Source organism: Cnephaeus nilssonii, assembly GCF_951640355.1.
Source record: "Cnephaeus nilssonii genome assembly, chromosome: 7".
Classification (NCBI taxonomy): Eukaryota; Metazoa; Chordata; class Mammalia; order Chiroptera; family Vespertilionidae; genus Cnephaeus; species Cnephaeus nilssonii.
Window position 1 is genome coordinate 49,632,370 of NC_137078.1, and position 17,117 is coordinate 49,649,486.

Consider the following 17,117-nt stretch of genomic DNA (forward strand, 5'->3'; position numbering starts at 1 on the left):
CCAAAGCGATTTGTTCTTGCAGTTGATGGTTGACCTGTATCAACCCATGATTCTGTGCATTTGGGATTCTTAAAATAAATCCACTTTTCATCGCCAGTCACAATTCAAAGCAAAAAAGACTTTTATTTTTTGCCGTTGAAAACAACATTTTACTGATGACTTTTTGGTTTTCCATTTGTCTTTAGTTCAGTTGATGTGGCACCCATTTTCCTTCCTTTAAAATATTTCCCATTGCTTGTAAACAATCGGAAATTGTTTGCTGAGCAACGTTTAATCTTTCTGCAAGTTGGTTTTTAGTTTGACACGCATCTTCATCCAATAATGCTTGTAATTGTTGGTCTTCAAACTTTTTCAGTTGACCTAGACGTTCTTTGTCTTTCATATAAAAATCATCACTTTTAAAGCATTTAAACCAGTGTTCACAAGTATCTTGAGATGGAGCATGTTCACCATAAGCTTCCCGAAGTATACGATAACTTTCAGCAGCACTTTTCTTCAAAATGAATTAAAACTTCCCGCTAATGCTCTTTTTTTTGGCATGAAATTCGACATATTTAAGTGTAAAAATATTTATGATGTTAACATCTTCAGCAAATTTGACATATGAAATTTTGAAGCTTGCTGTCAACACAACAAAATAGCATACATATCAAATCGCATATATATCAACATATGTGTAACTCTATTGAAAAAAATCCGCATTATTAACGGGTACACCTAGTATATCAAAGTAATCAGCATAAAGTCAGTCTTACTAATAAAACAACAAAAATGTAAAAAGCCTAATTTAGTTTCTTTGTTTATCTGATTGTCCATTTCTTTTTAATTCTATATGTATTATTTATAAATTTGTTTAAAAAATGCTTTGTCCCATCTTTTGCCTCCTACTCTGACCCCTCCTATTTCACAGACGCCAAAATTTAGAATGTGCATCTTTCTGGTCTTTTTTTTTTCTGTCCCTTGTGGTAGTAAATTCTGACAAAAGAGAATCTGAAAACCTTATTATCTCTTGTTATTTTTTGTTTGTGTGCTTTTAATAAAGTCCTGTATGTCTTGCTGAATATATCTAACGTGCTACCCTTGAAAAGGCTGGTCACTTGTTCAGAATAGAGGCTGGTATTTTTCATTACCTTCTCCCCATCTCACTCTACCCCTCTTTACCCTGCTCTGTCCCCTGACAAACTGGCACAGACTTTATGAGGATCACACCAACAGGTCCTCCTGTCCTGTGGCTTCTAGTTTGGTTTGGTCGGTGAGAGGTACCAACAATGGATTGGCGGGTAGGAGAGTGAGTTTGTGGATTTATTCCTCTGGCTCTCTTGCTGGGATGTCTTTCTACCTAAGGCTCCAACCCCTCTGTCAGTCGGCTCTTTCTATTTGACTCCTCTCTGGGTACAGATAACTCCTTCCTCCCTGGGCCTGAAAACGGCACCCTACTGTTGCCAGCCTCTGCACCAACTCTTCTTTGTTTCTCAAAATTCTACCCATCTTGCTGTAAATATTTCTTTATGAAACTCTCTTTAATTATTCTGTGTGAGTACAACATGTGTGTCCTGCTATGACCCTGTTGTATTCTGGAAAATAGCAACCCCACCTTGAAAGGCATTGCTTCCTAAGGAGTGCATTAATCAGATCGTCATATGGGATCCTACTCTTCCATAGGCTGGCTGCTTCGGGGTGATTGGGTTCAGTGTGACCCTCTACTGCTGACAATGTGTCACATAAGCAATGATAGGGGCCAGGTCAGCTTTTGTGAGTAAATATCCATGTTAACAAAACTCAACATAACCTTCATCCCTGTTGTCATGATTACTTTTTCACAAAATCATTGAACAAGTACTTTTCCATCTGATTAGTAAAGGATACCTCTACAGAAGGATCTTTACTAAGTAGCCACATAGACATGAATATTTTCATATTCTGTGTTCATTTTGAGGTTGGTTGTTCTAGTTATTTATCAAACTCCCTTGCCATTCATTGTCTAATATTTTTATTTTCCAGTCTATGATATTTTGGCCAAACAATTGGCCTCTGTCTATGAATAGATAAGTGATTCAGGTCATTTCTTCTCCCAGTAAAATTAGGTAACTAGAAAAGTGTCCCCGGAGCTGTGCCAACAGATCTTCCCTAAACACCTATAAATCTGGTTTAATTTTATTCCTTCCCAGTCAACTGATCATAGTGACCTTTCCATAGGTATGTGCTAAAGCAGTGCATCAGGAGTTAATACGCTATTATTGTGAGCAATCTTCCAATGAAATTTTCTTGTGCTTTTATGACCTTCACAAGCATTGAATGAATATACCATTTCAACTCCCCAACACTGTCGTGCCACTGGGCAGGGCCAACTTTAGGATTGATGGATCAGATAACATCTGGTTCATCTTGGGCTTCTTATGTCATTGAGTGATCATTCAGGGTCCAGGAGCTACTTCGCAAAATAATTTATTTGATGAAAGAACATGAATTTTCTCCAAAACCCTAGGGACCTCCTAGGCATTTACCACAGGCCCCATACAGCATTCTGTTCTCTGATAGAGATTTTAAGCACCATGGAGTCCATTCTGCCATATAGAGCGAGTGGCAGAACTGCTTGTACACTTTTATCTGAAAAGCATTTTATTTCTCTGGGTCATACTCAAATCTGGGAGGCAATAAGTGTTGTGCTTCTCTCTTAATAGCAGCAGATGCAAGGTGCAGAACGTACCATTTATTTTGGAGGAGATATCACGACTGGGCTCCTTAGGTCTTCATTGGAAGACCACTGTATTTTCATGAGATATATTTTTCATCCATGGCATACATGTTTTTCTAAGGCAGTGGTTCTCAACCTTTCTAATGCCACGACCCTTTAATACAGTCCCTCATGTTGTAGTCTCCCCAAACCATAAAATTATTTTCGTTGCTACTTCATAACTATAATTTTGCTACTGTTAATGAATCGTAATGTAAATATCTGTGTTTTCCGATGGTCTTAGGCGACCCTGCTAGCGGTTCTCTACCTGTGGGTCGGTGACCCTGCTAGCGGTTCTCAACCTGTGGGTCGCGACCCACAGGTTGAGAACCGCTAGCAGGGTCGCCTAAGACCATCAGAAAACACAGATATTTACATTAGATTCATTAACAGTAACAAAATTATAGTTATGAAGTAGCAACGAAAATAATTTTATGGTTTGGGGAGACTACAACATGAGGGACTGTATTAAAGGGTCGCGGCATTAGAAAGGTTGAGAACTAAGGTATCAAGATTACATGCTATTTAATACCCTCCAGATCTTATCTGCATCTATGTGAAGAATCTCTGTGGTATCCTGTGGAGTAAGTACTGGTATATTATCAAACTTTACAGACTAAATTGTGGCGAAGAGCTAGAAGTCATATAATGTTGAGGTAAGATAGTGAGGATGCAGTACTTTCCCTGCCAGGGGAAAGCAAGTGCCCCTGGTATTTTCTATTTATTGGGAATGGCAAAGCTTTTGTTAGATAAACTGCTGTATCCAAGGTGGCAGAGGCTGCTTTTATAGTATTTGCTTTAGTAGAGAGACTATAACTTAAAAAGCATCTAAAATTAAGGTCATGGCTTGGTTGAGTTTAAGAGAATGCAATGTCATTCTTCAGAAACTATCTTCTCTCTGCGCTGACCAATCAGCATGATAATAGTTCCCTTAGGGAGAATGTGTTAATTATGAAACAATTATTATACTAAATATGAATGTTTTTCTCTATATCGTCAGAGTCTTTATGTCTTTATCACAGGTAAGGCCTAATGAATGAATGACTCAATGAATAGGAAGATGATGATAATTCAGTATGAGTGATGAGGAGCTTGACCATATTCTAGACTGGCACTTTAAGATAACACTCTCATGTTAACTTTCTTTTAAGAATTAAAGTAAAGTAAATAGATATCAGATACTGTATAACTGGTTGGGCCCTAAGGAATAGTTTAAATGTTATGATACTGTTAATCACCTTATTTGTGGAGAAATATTCTAGAGCAGATCTGTCCAGGAGAAACATAATGTGCATCATGTGTAAGTTGAATTTTCTAGTAGCTCTATGTAAGGAAATGCTTTAAATATAAAATTAATTTTAATAATATGTTTTATTAACTACAACTAAATATTATTATTTTAAATGTAATAAGTACAAATTATTGATATTTACATTTATTTTTTGTTCACACACTTTAAAATCTGATGTGCACTTTGCAGTTATAGCAGGTCTCAGTTCAGATGAGCCACACATCAGTGCTCTGTAGACACAGGTGGCTAGTAGCTACCTTATTGGACAGCAAAATTCTAGAAGTTCCATGAATAGAGAAATTCCAAGAAAAGGAGTAAAATGTGAGAGGCCTCTTAGTTTAATGTAAAAAGCCCTTAGTTTATTAATGGGCACAATAACTGTTGCTGCACATCTCTTTTTTCCTTTTTTTTTCTGTCATATTCTTCCAGTAGAGGTGGGTGAGATATACGCTTGGCAAAGCAGATAAAGGAAACAAAATACCCTTGACTGAGGTGACTTGGTTGTACTGGCCCTTGCAGCTCAAAAGCAGACCATCTGCAGCACGACTTCTGTGCCAGAGGCTGCATGGAGAGGTGTGGCAGCAGTATTACACACAGCCACCTGCCACACTTCCAAACCACAAAATCAACAAAGAGCATTCCTCCCTTGACACTTCTATCTTTGCCCGAGGCATCATATCCTTCCCAACCACTCTCCCTCCCCAGCCAAGTACAAAGCTCTTTTCAAATGACAGAGGCTCCAAAAGTACCTGTGTCATCTCCTTTCCTACCATCTGTGCCCAGCATACTGCTGACCCTCTCATAGCTGATCTCCTTGCTGTCCCGCTGTGAACAAGCTTTTTCCTAGTCCATCCTTTAGCAGCAGCATTACAGCTACCAGAGTCTGGAGATGTGCAGCAACAGTTATTGTACCCATTAGTAAACTAAGGGGCTTTTTACATTAAACTAAGAGACCTCTCACATTTTACTCATTTTATTGGAATTTCTCTATTCATGGAACTTCTAGAATTGTGGTTAAAGCATGGGCCTGGGAGAGCAACACACCTAACTTCAAGCCCTGTTTATGCCTCTTGAAAGCTGTGTGATCTTGAGAAGTAAATAAAACTCTGAACTACAGTTGCCTATAAAGTTAGTTGTCTACTTCATAGGATTATTGTAGACTGTTATAGAGTGACTGTGAGACTCAACTGAGACAATGGGTGCAATGCATTTAGCCTCTATCTGGCACATGGTGAGCAATTAATTAATTGGAAACTCGTATTTTTAGACAATTTCCTCAATCTAACATTCTTCCCTACTTCTGGCACCTGTCTAAATCCTAGTCATTTTCAGTACTTCTCAGGTTCCACTTCTCTAAGCCTTCTATAAACTTGATTCTTTCCTTTTAATGTGTTTCTTGAGAACTTTGACATAAACAATGCTGGGATTAACCTCTATTACAGGATACATACCTGTCATGTCAAATTCTTTGATTGACGACGAAAAGAAGGAAGAAAATATATATATGTGTAGATGCTGCCAATGCCCCATTCCTCCTCCCCTTGGCCCTTCTGAGTTGGCTTGCAGCTCTGGCAGACAGGTTTAGCATGCCCACTGGTTCCTCGGAAGGTCCCCAGCAGGCTGGAGTCAGTGCTGCCCACAACAGTATCCCACTCGTTAGGGTGCCCTTTACTGCTTTGCCTCCTTCCCTGGATCACTTTCCTCACTGCCACTAAGCTTCCTGGAATCACTTCTCAAATTAACTATTTGCATCAAAGTCCTCGTCTCAATGTTTGCTTTTGGTGAAACCCAGATAAGACAGGAACTAACAGGACCGACTTCACACTCTATGTCAGGCATTCTGCTTTCACCATCTTTCATATTCTCCACATTCTTATGAAGATGGGTATTCTTATACCTATTTTATAGTTACAAATTATAAAACCAAGACTCAAAACAGTTAAGTGACTTGTTCAGGGTCATAAATATATTATATAGCATACCTAGCAATCCAAATGCTTCTTTAGGTGCCCATCTCCAAATTAATAATTTTATGGAAAAGGAATAAAGCATTTCAGGATAAAGTTAAACATATTATAGAAAATAAAGTCAGGTAAAAATTAGATCTCTTTCTTTGGTTTAGACAAAGTGTGATAAACTAAGATTTAAAACTAAATTTAATGAAATCATGTCTGGAGACATAGATGTTGAACGCTTAGATGTCATTTAAATGCCTTATTTATAGTCCACTTTCTTTATTCTGGGAAATAAAAGTGGGAAGATATGGCAGTGGAGTGATGCCCAAATGAGTCAGGTTTTATAAGAAGCTATTAAAAGATGAAACCGATTTGACCTCTAGAACATTTGAGAAAGAATTAGACAAAGGGGACTTTCCTGGGTATTTAGAGACGGCTTAGATAGATGAGAAAAATTGAGAAACATTTCTCTACCATATTAAAATTCTCATTCAGAATTGATTTCTTTAATCTTTCTAAGTCACATTGTCCATGTATATCAGGCTTATTGAATTATAACATGAACTGTCAAACCCAATGAATGTGGGTAAGGAGATAGCTGGGCGAATGTTAAGGGAAGCAAAGGACAAAGAGATATGTTTTCCATATAGAGACAAGTATTAGCTGACCAATGCATTTCCTAGAGTTTTAGAATCTATATTAGTCAAATTAGAGAAATTAGAAACAATCAGTTAGAATTAGGGAGTATTACCCAGTTTAGTTAATGTGTGTTATTTTCTGTGGTTCTGTAGTCTAGCTGCCAAGTCAAGTTTGTACTTTTTGGAAAATCAGAGTGATGAGTTTGTATGAGGTAGAGCCAGCCAGGGTCTTCAGAGAAAATATAACTGAGTCTTCAGTTTTCATGAAGTTTGAGAACACTTGATATTTATAGTAAGCCTTGAGATTATCAGACAAAATGTACAGTAAATCTTTATTATGTAGTAGAGGCCCAGTGCACGAATTTGTGCATGGGGGGAGGTGGTCCCTCAGCCTGGCCTGCACCCTCTCACAATTCAGGACCGCTGGCTCCTAACTGCTCACCTGCCTGCCTGATCGCCCCTAACCACTCTGCCTGCCTGCCTGATCACCCCTAACTGCTTGCCTGCCTGCCTGATCACCCATAACCACTCTGCCTGCCTGCCTGATGCCCCTAACCACTCGCCTGCCTGCCTGATCGCCCCTAACTACTCTGCCTGCCTGCCTGATTGCCCTTAATCACTCGCCTGCCTGCCTGATCACCCCTAACCACTCGCCTGCCTGCCTGATCACCCCTAACTGCCTCTGCCTGCCTGCCTGATTGCCCCTAACTGCTCACCTGCCTGCCTGATTGCCCCTAATCCCTCTGCCTGCCTGCCTGATCGCCCCTAACTGCTTGCTTGCCTGCCTGATCGCCCCTAACCACCTCTGCCTTGGCCCCCGCCGCCGCAGCTTCATCCAGAAGGATGTTCGGAATGATGTCCGGAGGGTCGTTCGGCTGTCCGGTCTAATTAGCATATTATGCTTTTATTTTTATAGATTGCCTATAGTTGCTACTGTTTGCCTTTTTTAATGTCACATGAAATCATAAAAAAACTAATCAAATTGAATTGGGCATTATAGTTTCCTTCCTTTAAATTTTTAAGTGTTTTCACTTATGCACAACCCAAAAGAATGACATCACATTATTTACTGTAAATTTATTAGCTCTGCTATGAAGTCATTTAGTTTTGAGCCCTAGAAAAAAAATGACTTCAAGCTTTTGTAGTGTGCCTCTAATTCACATTTTAATAAATGTCATTTTCTAAGTGCATTACCTCATGTTTTGGCTTCAACCCAGAGGAATACCGAGAGAATAAGAGAAATGTGCTTTCTGACTGATTCATCCATATTTTATTTTACTTTTCATTAAGAAATTACTCTTTGAAGGAAATCAATAATCTTCTCTGACTGAGGGCAGAGGTTAGAGTGTTGCAGTGGTGCATTCTAATTTCTCACATACACTGCTTTCAGCCAGCTGTTGCTGATAGAGTGCTTGTCCTTTCTCGTTCCTGCAGCCTGGGTGCATGGCGACCCCAGAAGAGTGGCTTACCCTACAGACAGCAACGGCCACTTTTGTGGCCAGAAGGGCACCCCCAATGAGTGAGTATGGCCACCGTTGCTTTGTCTGATTTGACTGTCTAAGCTAGAACCCGGAAACCACGTTTGCATTCACCTTACTGGACTTCTTAACAAGATTGAAATTCAAAAGGAAGGCCTTCCCTCCACCTTTTCCTGAAACAGTTTATAAGCAGTTGGAGAGTTTCATACTATATGACGTAAGACAAGATGTCACTGTTATACAGCATTTTGTTAGATTGTATGAAGATGTTGCTTAATGAAAATATAATGGTTCATGGATGAATTGGACCAGTGATTTCATCAGAAGCCATATTTTAAAGTGCCTTATGAAATGGCTTTTGGAAGGCTGAGTTCTGAGTAGCTGCTAAAAAGCTAGACATTATAAAGCTATTGTTAGATTTGTGTTTGCTGTAAGTAAATCACTCCCCCTTTCAAAGTGAGGAGTCCCCGCCCCCCCCGAAAGTCCTCCATGTGTGGTTGACTTTTCAAGGCAACATGGCTGCAGACAATGACCTTGAGTAGCTGAAACAAACAAGAACCAAGTTTCCATCAAATTCCTTTCCAGTGTTGATTGAAACAGAAAACGTTTTATTTTTATTTTATTTTAAGAAAGCAAAACAAAAACATTAATCTCACACTTTAAGAAAATTTTGCCTTCTTTCCCACTAGTAATTGGAGTTGTTACTAGATCTGGTTTTTTATAACCAATTCAGTTTCTATAAAAGCTGGTACTGAATGGGTAAAAGCCAAAGCAACAACAGTCCCCTCTCCCCCTGCTACCACCAAGAGCAAATAAGGCTCAGAACGCTTTGGTGTGTTGCCTACCCATAACTGTGGAGCTTATTATTTGAGATACACAGATTTAAAAGTAGATTCAGGAAGGTGTTAACAAAATTCACAGAGTAGAATTTTTATAGACAATCAAAAGAAACCAAAATTTGGGTGGGGAGGAAACCCACAATCATGTCAGGTTGAGTTTACAGAGGACAAATTGACTCCAATAGAAGGTCTTTGTTGCCTATTAGAGACAACTAGACTGAACTCTGATCTAGGGTGGTAATTCTTATTTTAACCTTAGCAGCTAAAAACATCCTATGCAATGACAACAAACGCTTCACTCTATGAAGGACAAATAGAGCACCAGATGGTAAAAATAATAAAAATCTCTAAGTCTCTAGTTCTGTAAAATGGGCAATTTTTAAAGGTCCCCTGTAGCAATAAAATTATTTGCCCATATACATGTGATTTTATTTCTGGGATCTCAATTCTGTTCTATTGGTCTGTGTGTCTCTTTGTCTACCAATACTATTTCTTTAAAAAATGACATTGGTTAAGGCCTGGGGTGGAGTGGGGGCTGGATGGAGGGGATAAGGGGAAGGGGAAATGGGCGCCATCTGTAATACTGTTAAACAATAAAAAAATATACAGGGTGTCCCCAAAAATGTATACACACTTTAACAGCTGATAGCTCAATTTTAAAAATGAAATGTATTTTAATATACACTGCCTTTATAATTATTCAAAAATGTATCTACATTTTTTGGGACACCCTATATAAAAAAGTTCTCATCACAATGAAAAATTCTAACTATGTGAAGTGATAAATGTTAACTAAACTTATAGTAATTATTTATACATATATAATCATTATGTTATACATCTTAAACTAATACAATGTTATGTGTCAATTATATCTCAATAAAACTGGAAAAATTAAATTAGGAACTGGACAATAAAAAAAATCATAGATTTCAATCTAGCATGTTTGGAGCAGTGTGCTACTTTAAGAATAATGTCTAATACTGGCAAACTCACCTGAACCATTACACTCACCCCCACTATCTTTTCTCTAGTTAGGTTCTGGCACAAGACCTTGATGTATTGTCTTGAGTACTTAATCACTACCTGAATTATCCTGATTATAAATTTGTTGACTTCTTTATCTTCCCCTACTAGAACCAACATTTTTTTTAGGTCAGGGACTTCCTCTGTCTTTTTTACTGTTTGTATCCTCAGCCTCTGCAACATTGGCATTGTAACAGGTGCTCATTAAATTCAATATTAAATGAATGAGAATAAAGGGGTAGCACAGATAAGAGAGTAATTTGTTCCCAAGGTCAGTGTAAAAATCTTACCAAATTCTCATAACAACACTGCTAAGTGGACATCATCATTATTTTTCTCATTTAGAAAATTAGGAAACTGAAATTCAGAAAGGTTAAAGTACATATTCAGGTTCAATTGACTACTAAATGGCAAAAAATAGCACATTCTAACCCAAAATCTGTGCTCTTTAGGCTGCACATTGATAGAGTTGCAGTGACATTGGTTTCCCATGTTACACGTTTAATCTAGTCCTAAAGATCTTGAACATAAACTGGCAAAAAATGTCATTAAATTAAAAAAAAACACACAAATAAATGAGAGTGTTTCTATTTCAAAATGAAATGCATTTGTCAGGATGTGTAAGCGATTTAGGTACCCCCAACAATTTAGTACAGAAAATACTTGTTAGACTATAACAATTAGAGTATTTGTACTTGTTAGTGTCATGATGTACTTACGGCAGCCCCTTAATTCTCAACTCTCAAAGACATTCCTTGTAACTGAGCTTAAATTCCATGTTTAGAGATAGTGTAATAGTATTTGGGATGTGGAGTTTGGCCATTTTTTGTTTTGTTTATCCATGCCTAACCAAAAGGAGAAACACTGGGTGTTTTCTAAAATGTCAAAACAGATAAAAGAGAACCCTCAAGAGAAAATGGAGAGCTTTGTTGATGTGTAACTTTTTCTGCCTTTTGGATTTCAGAGAAGTTATTCATGATACTTGGGTATGTTCCTTTTCTTCAAATTTCCACTAAAAAGTGAGAACTTGAGTGATTTTGATGCCACCTTCTGGCTACTACAAAAACTTCAGCTTAAGAAGAGCCCTCACTGGTTTGGCTCAGTGGATAGAGCTTTGGCCTGCAGACTGAAGGGTCCCGGGTTTGATTCTGGTCAAGGGCACATGCCCAAGTTGCGGGCTCGATCCCCAGTAGGGGGCTTGCAGAAGGCAGCTGATCAATGGTTCTCATTGAGAGAGGTTAATGTTTCTATCTCTCCTTCTCCCTTCCTCCCTGAAATAATAATTTAAGAAAAAGGTTGTGTTAAAACAACTTTGAACATATTCTGAAGCAGTCCAATTACCCAATTTGAGGTCTTCAGGTAGGGAAACAGGAAAGATGAAGAGGGCAAAGGTCTTTCATATAAGTTTTGTATCATTTTAGCATCTAAGTGAAGCAACATTTCCATGCTTACTAAAGAAAGAAGAACCAGTTCTCTCATGTAAATCTGCTCTACTGCTGTGTCAGTTTCCAGAGAGGCCTCTGTCCTATAGGGCCGGGGTTGGGGTGGGGAAGGGGGTGGGGAGTGACAGCTGTGCTGGCTGCCAGATTTCAGGAACTAGAGGGATGCTGCCTGTCAGACGTCGGCTCTCAAAATGCCACAGGATGACAGGTTGTAGGCTGGGGTGCCAAATCCCACAGAAGCCCTTGTTATTCCCAGAAGGTTAATTCAACAAAAGAGGCCTCTATTTTGGCCTGTTTATTTACTTTTTTATTTTTTGGTCTGGATGCTAGAATTCTAATCGCACGTGTATGGGAGAAGCATAGAGGTGCTGATTTGCACTATAGATTTGTATATAAACTTTCAGTTAATCTTCTCGTTTTTGGCCACATTTCTCTTAACTCTGAGTCCAACATATCTCATGATTTCTAACAGGCAAAATAATATCCCACCCTTTTTGTAACCTCTCTGGTGCATCCATCACTCAACACACTCTCATATGCTTTTCATCTTCCCCAAATTGTTGAACTCTCCTGTATAATTGTGAACAGAGCCCATCCTCCACATCCTTAGCTGGAATGGTGAGGTTTTTTTCATGTTTTTACTTTTATTTTCATGAGTTTTGGGAAAGAAGAAAGATGGGCTTAAGTGCATGGAGGATCATTTTAGTAAATGAGTAGTTTGCAGTTGCTTCTATATTGCTGTTTCTTCTTTTTCTAAAATATATTTTTATTGATTTCAGAGAGAAAGGGAGAGGGGGAGAGAGAGAGAAAGCTCAATCATGAAAGAGAATCATCAATTGGTTGCCTCCTACACACCCCACACTGGGTACAGAGCCTGCAACTTGGGCATGTGTCCGACAGGAAATTGAACCATGACCTCCAGGTTCTTTGATTTAAGAGATCAGTGTAGCTTGTCCTCCAGGTTCATAGATCGATGCTCAACCACTGAGCCACGGTCAGGCATTTTTGCTGTTTCTTGGTGGAAATATAATTCAAGTTAAATACTGAGTGGCTTCCTCAGTCATTCCCGCAGAATTGCTCAGCTGCAACCATCACCATCTACTTTGTACCTAAAGAATCAGAGGTCCACTGACATTTAAGGCTACCAGTCAGGCTATAAGAGAACAGTGCAAATTTGTACTGAAAAAGTAAGGATTTTAAGATTTTGAAAAAAACTTATTGTGGAATTTGTCTCTTGCATTCTATTACATTTGATAATTACATAGAGTGGGCTGAGTGCTAGGCTAAGAGTTTGCAAATTACATTTGATAATTACATAGAGTGGGCTGAGTGCTAGGCTAAGAGTTTGCAAGGTAGAAGAATAAAGATGAATAAGGTATAAACCTTTCCCTGGAGGATAGCACAATCCAGTGAATAGCTTGAGTTTATGTAGCGTTTTGTAGGTTATAAATCAATTTTACCTATGGGGGCTCTCAACACTTACTGATTTACCATTCACAGTTGTAACTACTCCTGAGAGACTCCAGTGATCCATGACATGCATTAATTTATTCATTTGCTTAGGTACAAATTGGAGACACATGCACCATAAGGCTGTGTGGATGATATAGCTGCTCGGTGGTGAAAGAGCCAAGCTGACTCTGTGGAGTCCTGAAGCAGCCTGTGTGTGTTGTGCATGAATTTATGACCAGGTCTTGAGCCATCTGAACTCGATGGGATTACGAATAAGAAATGTGTTTATTTTTCCCCATCATTGCATTTAACAATGTCCTTTCACATCTCACTTCTCACTCTGGTATCTCAGGTGGATTCTGTTGCTTTCCAGACACTCTCTGTTATTAAAAAGTTCAATGTGGTCTAATGTAAAATATGAATCTCAGACCTTCCACTCCTCCAGCTCAGGTTTTAACTCTGCAAGGGAACTTAAAGTGGAAGAGAGGGCCTGGTCTACTATTTCCCTTCTCTTCCTTCTCTTCTGGTTCTAGCTCTTTCTTTGTGTTGTGAGGGGTGGAAGGAGAAGGAGTGTCTGTCACTTAGGCATACGGGTATTCCCTTCTAGGTAACTAACTGTTTTTCTCTTGCTGCTTTCAAGATTCTATCTTTGTCTTTTGCCCTTGGCATTTTAATTATGATGTGTCTTGGTGCGGTCCTCTTTGGATTACTCTTGTTTGGGGTTCTGTATGCTTCTTGAACTTGTAAGTCTATTTCTTTCACCAGGTAGGGAAAGTTTTCTGTCATTATTTCTTCTAATAGGTTTTCAATATGGCACAGGACTTGTTTCAGTGGGGCTTTGGTGCTCACTGAGTCTGCCTCTTGAATGTGTCACTTATGGATGTGAGGAGTTGAAATCTGGTGTCTCACACTGACCCCTAGGTACACTGGCTTCTGGATCTCCAATGGGGTGCAGGTCAGCTACTGTCTGAGGCCACCCAGCAGGAGCTACAGCAAGAACTACAGTTTTCTCCTCTTTGCTTGGGGATTTGGAGATTTGGGAGCTGTCTGATGCGGGCTGCAAGTTTGCTAGGTTAAGCTGTGATCAGGCAAGCCATTCATATGCAAAAGCCACTGCTTGGAGCTTGGATGGGTTTGTAGGTTGTGCGGGGCGGGGTCTCAGGGCGTCACTAGGCTAGGGCGTGGCAAACAGCGATGGCTGCCCATCAGCTGAGTCTCTAAGTCTCAGACCGTGTCCCCGACCTCGTCCCCGCATCCCAGCATCCCAGCGCAGCTCTGCAAGTGAAAGGGCAGAGCAGGACAGCACAAAATGTACTGTACCCTCCATCCTGTGTAACTATGTATATGACTCCTTTTTCTTAGAAAACCGCGAGAATGTAACAGTTGCATAAACCTGCCAATAGGAATGTAGAGAAGTAGACTCAGTCCAAATTAGGCAAGCTGCACAATACCCCCCATGTAACCAGACCCCTGACCCTGCCCCCTGACCAATCAACGGGGCCACGAACGTTCCCCCGCCCACTGCTTTGGACCCCCTTTAAAGCCTTTGTTCTCCCAAGGCTCCTCCTCTCTCCCCACCTCGCCGCTGCACAGGTGTGTGTGCGTGTGGGACTGAGCTCAAGCTAGCTTGAATACAGACTCTTTGCTTTTGCATCGGACTCGTCTGGTTCCCTGGTGGTTTTTCTTGGGGACCCCGAATTCTGGGCATAACACAAGCAAGCCACCCTCACTTTCCAACCCGATGGCAGACAATCCAGCTTCTCCCCGTAAGAGTTTGTGTCCCCCGAGTCTCCCCAGAAACTGGATTTCAAAGTAATCGGGAGCTTGTCTCCCTTTGGGTTGAACAAAACAACTCCCGCCGCCAGCCTGGATCGCGCCACCATACCTCAGCTTTTCAGCGCTGTGCAATTCTCAATGCTCTTTCCTCTTTTCTTCTAGTAGAACTTCTACTCAGCCAGCTTTCCCTTGGTTCTGGGTAATGGACATTTTGTCTTTTAGTTGTAGTTTTGAAATTGTTGTGCAAGGTGGCAGTTTAGGTGTTTACCTACGCCACTATCTTGCTGAGTCTCCCTGACCATAATTTTTAACACAAAGGAAATGTTAATCTATTTATATATCCTTTTTTTTTTCAGATTACCAAAGTAATACATGTTTATTTTAGGAGATCCATAAAAGTATAAAAATTAACAAAACAAATATAATTTCACAATTCAGATATAATTTGTTTCCGCATATCATGTTATACCTATTTTTTCAAAATTAAAATAAAGTCATATCATAATACTCTTTAGTAACATGATTTATAAAATTAATATATTGTGAATTTGTCCATCCATGGAATATTTTCTTCAACATTATTTATAGTGACAATGTAGTCTTCCATTTTATGGATGTAGAATTTTTTATTTAACCAATCCCCTATTGATAGGTGATTTGATTATTTCAACTTTTTACTATTACCAAATGTTGCTTTAAATGTTAGGCAGTTTAAAAGGAAATTGAAGATTGTATTGCAGCTATCTAGAGAAAATTAAGTCAATTTTAAAGGTCATATTAAATTAAAAGTGTACAGAGTCTGAAGTGATATGGAACATTTCCATAGTCACTAGAAATATTATTTTATGTTGTTTTTTTAAATTTATCATTATTGTTGAAAGCAATACAGATGATGTTGTTTTTTTAACAGGAACAAGAGCATTTTGTTTTATTTTAACCTGTTAAGCTGTACCAGTCCCTCCGTGATGATAAACCTACAGTGCCCTACTACACAGGTAAGGGAAAAAAAGAAAAGAAAAGTCTAGTTGGTATTGTAAGCAATTTTGACTATTCTTGAATGAAAGAATTCAGAAATTCCATTTGAGTTTCCTGTGTGTGTCATGATGAATGTATGGAAAGTGAGAAGACATGAATATGACCTTATGTTTGTTCATATGCAATTAAAATGAAGCAAGGATTAATCACTTTAGTATTGCCAAAGAACCTTGGTGATTCTCTTGTCCAACCACCTATTTTTTTAAAATATATTTTTATTTATTTCAAAGATTAAGGGAGAGAGAGAGAGAAAGAGAGAGAGAGAGAGAATCATAAATGGTGAGAATCATTGAATCATTGATCAGCTGCCTCCTGCACACCCCACACTGGGGATGGAGCCTGCAACCCAGGCATGTGCCCTGACTGGGAATTGAACCATTACCTCCTGTTTCATAGGTTGATGCTCAACCACTGAGCCACACCAGTCAGGCCACCTATTTTTACAAATGAACAAATTACAGCCCAGAGAAGTGGAGGTATTTTTCCCCAGATTAGTATTACAAAGAGTAAAGCTAGATATTGTAAGTAATAAACCTCAGTTTTTCATTGACTTAATGAAATCAAGTTTCTTTTTTGCCATGGAACAGAATAAGGCTTAGTGGCCAATGGGGATTCTTCTCTAGGCTTCTTTCAACTGATGGCTCTACCATTCCGTAAGTCCTCAGCATCTTCATCCAGCTGCCAGAAGGAAACAGAGAGGATGAATAAAGCACCCCTGCTCTTAAATGCCTTGGACCAGAAGTGTCACACAACACATTTCTACTCAGTTGCCATCGACCCATTAGTTTATATGTTCACATCTAGATTCAAGAAAAAAGGATTCAAGCAAGGTAGTTGTGTGCTGAACAGCCTTCTCTGTGCCATGGAACAAGAGGCACAAATTTCAATGAGCAGTTAGTTGTCTTCATAGTCCAGGCCTCTGTCCTCCAGAACATCCATCTTCCCAAGGGAGACCATCAAGAGTTCCATATAGCACTGTCTTTAACCCAAAGTCCAGGATCTATGGGTGATGCAGTCACAACACTTAATGCACAATGAGGTTGGGACTAAGAAAATTAGAGTACAAACTCTCATCAGAAAGGAAGGAATGGTAAATACACTGGTGCATGGCAGTAGGGAAGAGTCCTTTATTTGACCTGAATGGTGTTCTTTGAGAGGAGCTCCCTAGTCCACTGTATCCACTTATCCCTTGCTGGACCACCTGGAAGGTTATTTCCTGTTCATTAGCCTCCAGGCCACACCATTGCCCAGCACTGGAAATATGCTCTCTTGAGGACCATATAACTTCGAAGCTCTCTTCCTATTGTGCAAGTTTTAGTACTTCAAACATTATTTTGACAGTCAAAGGCCTTTTTAGGTTGGCTTCTGAATTCTTTGGCAGTATAACTACCTCAAGAAAGATTTCCGTCTTTTTGGCTCCATGTGCCAGTAAACCACACCCAGAGAGAGAT

The 17,117-nt window shown here is 39.4% G+C and overlaps 1 protein-coding gene across 1 annotated transcript in view; it reads left to right on the forward strand.

Moving 5' to 3' along the window:
- The window catches only part of SLC44A5 (solute carrier family 44 member 5), a gene marked incomplete at its 3' end in the record, with an annotated part of 331,574 nt that overhangs the window by 260,665 nt on the left and 53,792 nt on the right, over positions 1-17,117 (forward strand). Inside the window, exons 4-5 of the mRNA XM_079776139.1 lie at positions 8,053-8,137; positions 15,542-15,626. Coding sequence (XP_079632265.1) covers positions 8,053-8,137; positions 15,542-15,626 — 170 coding nt within the window. The remainder of the gene's footprint in view (positions 1-8,052; positions 8,138-15,541; positions 15,627-17,117) is intronic.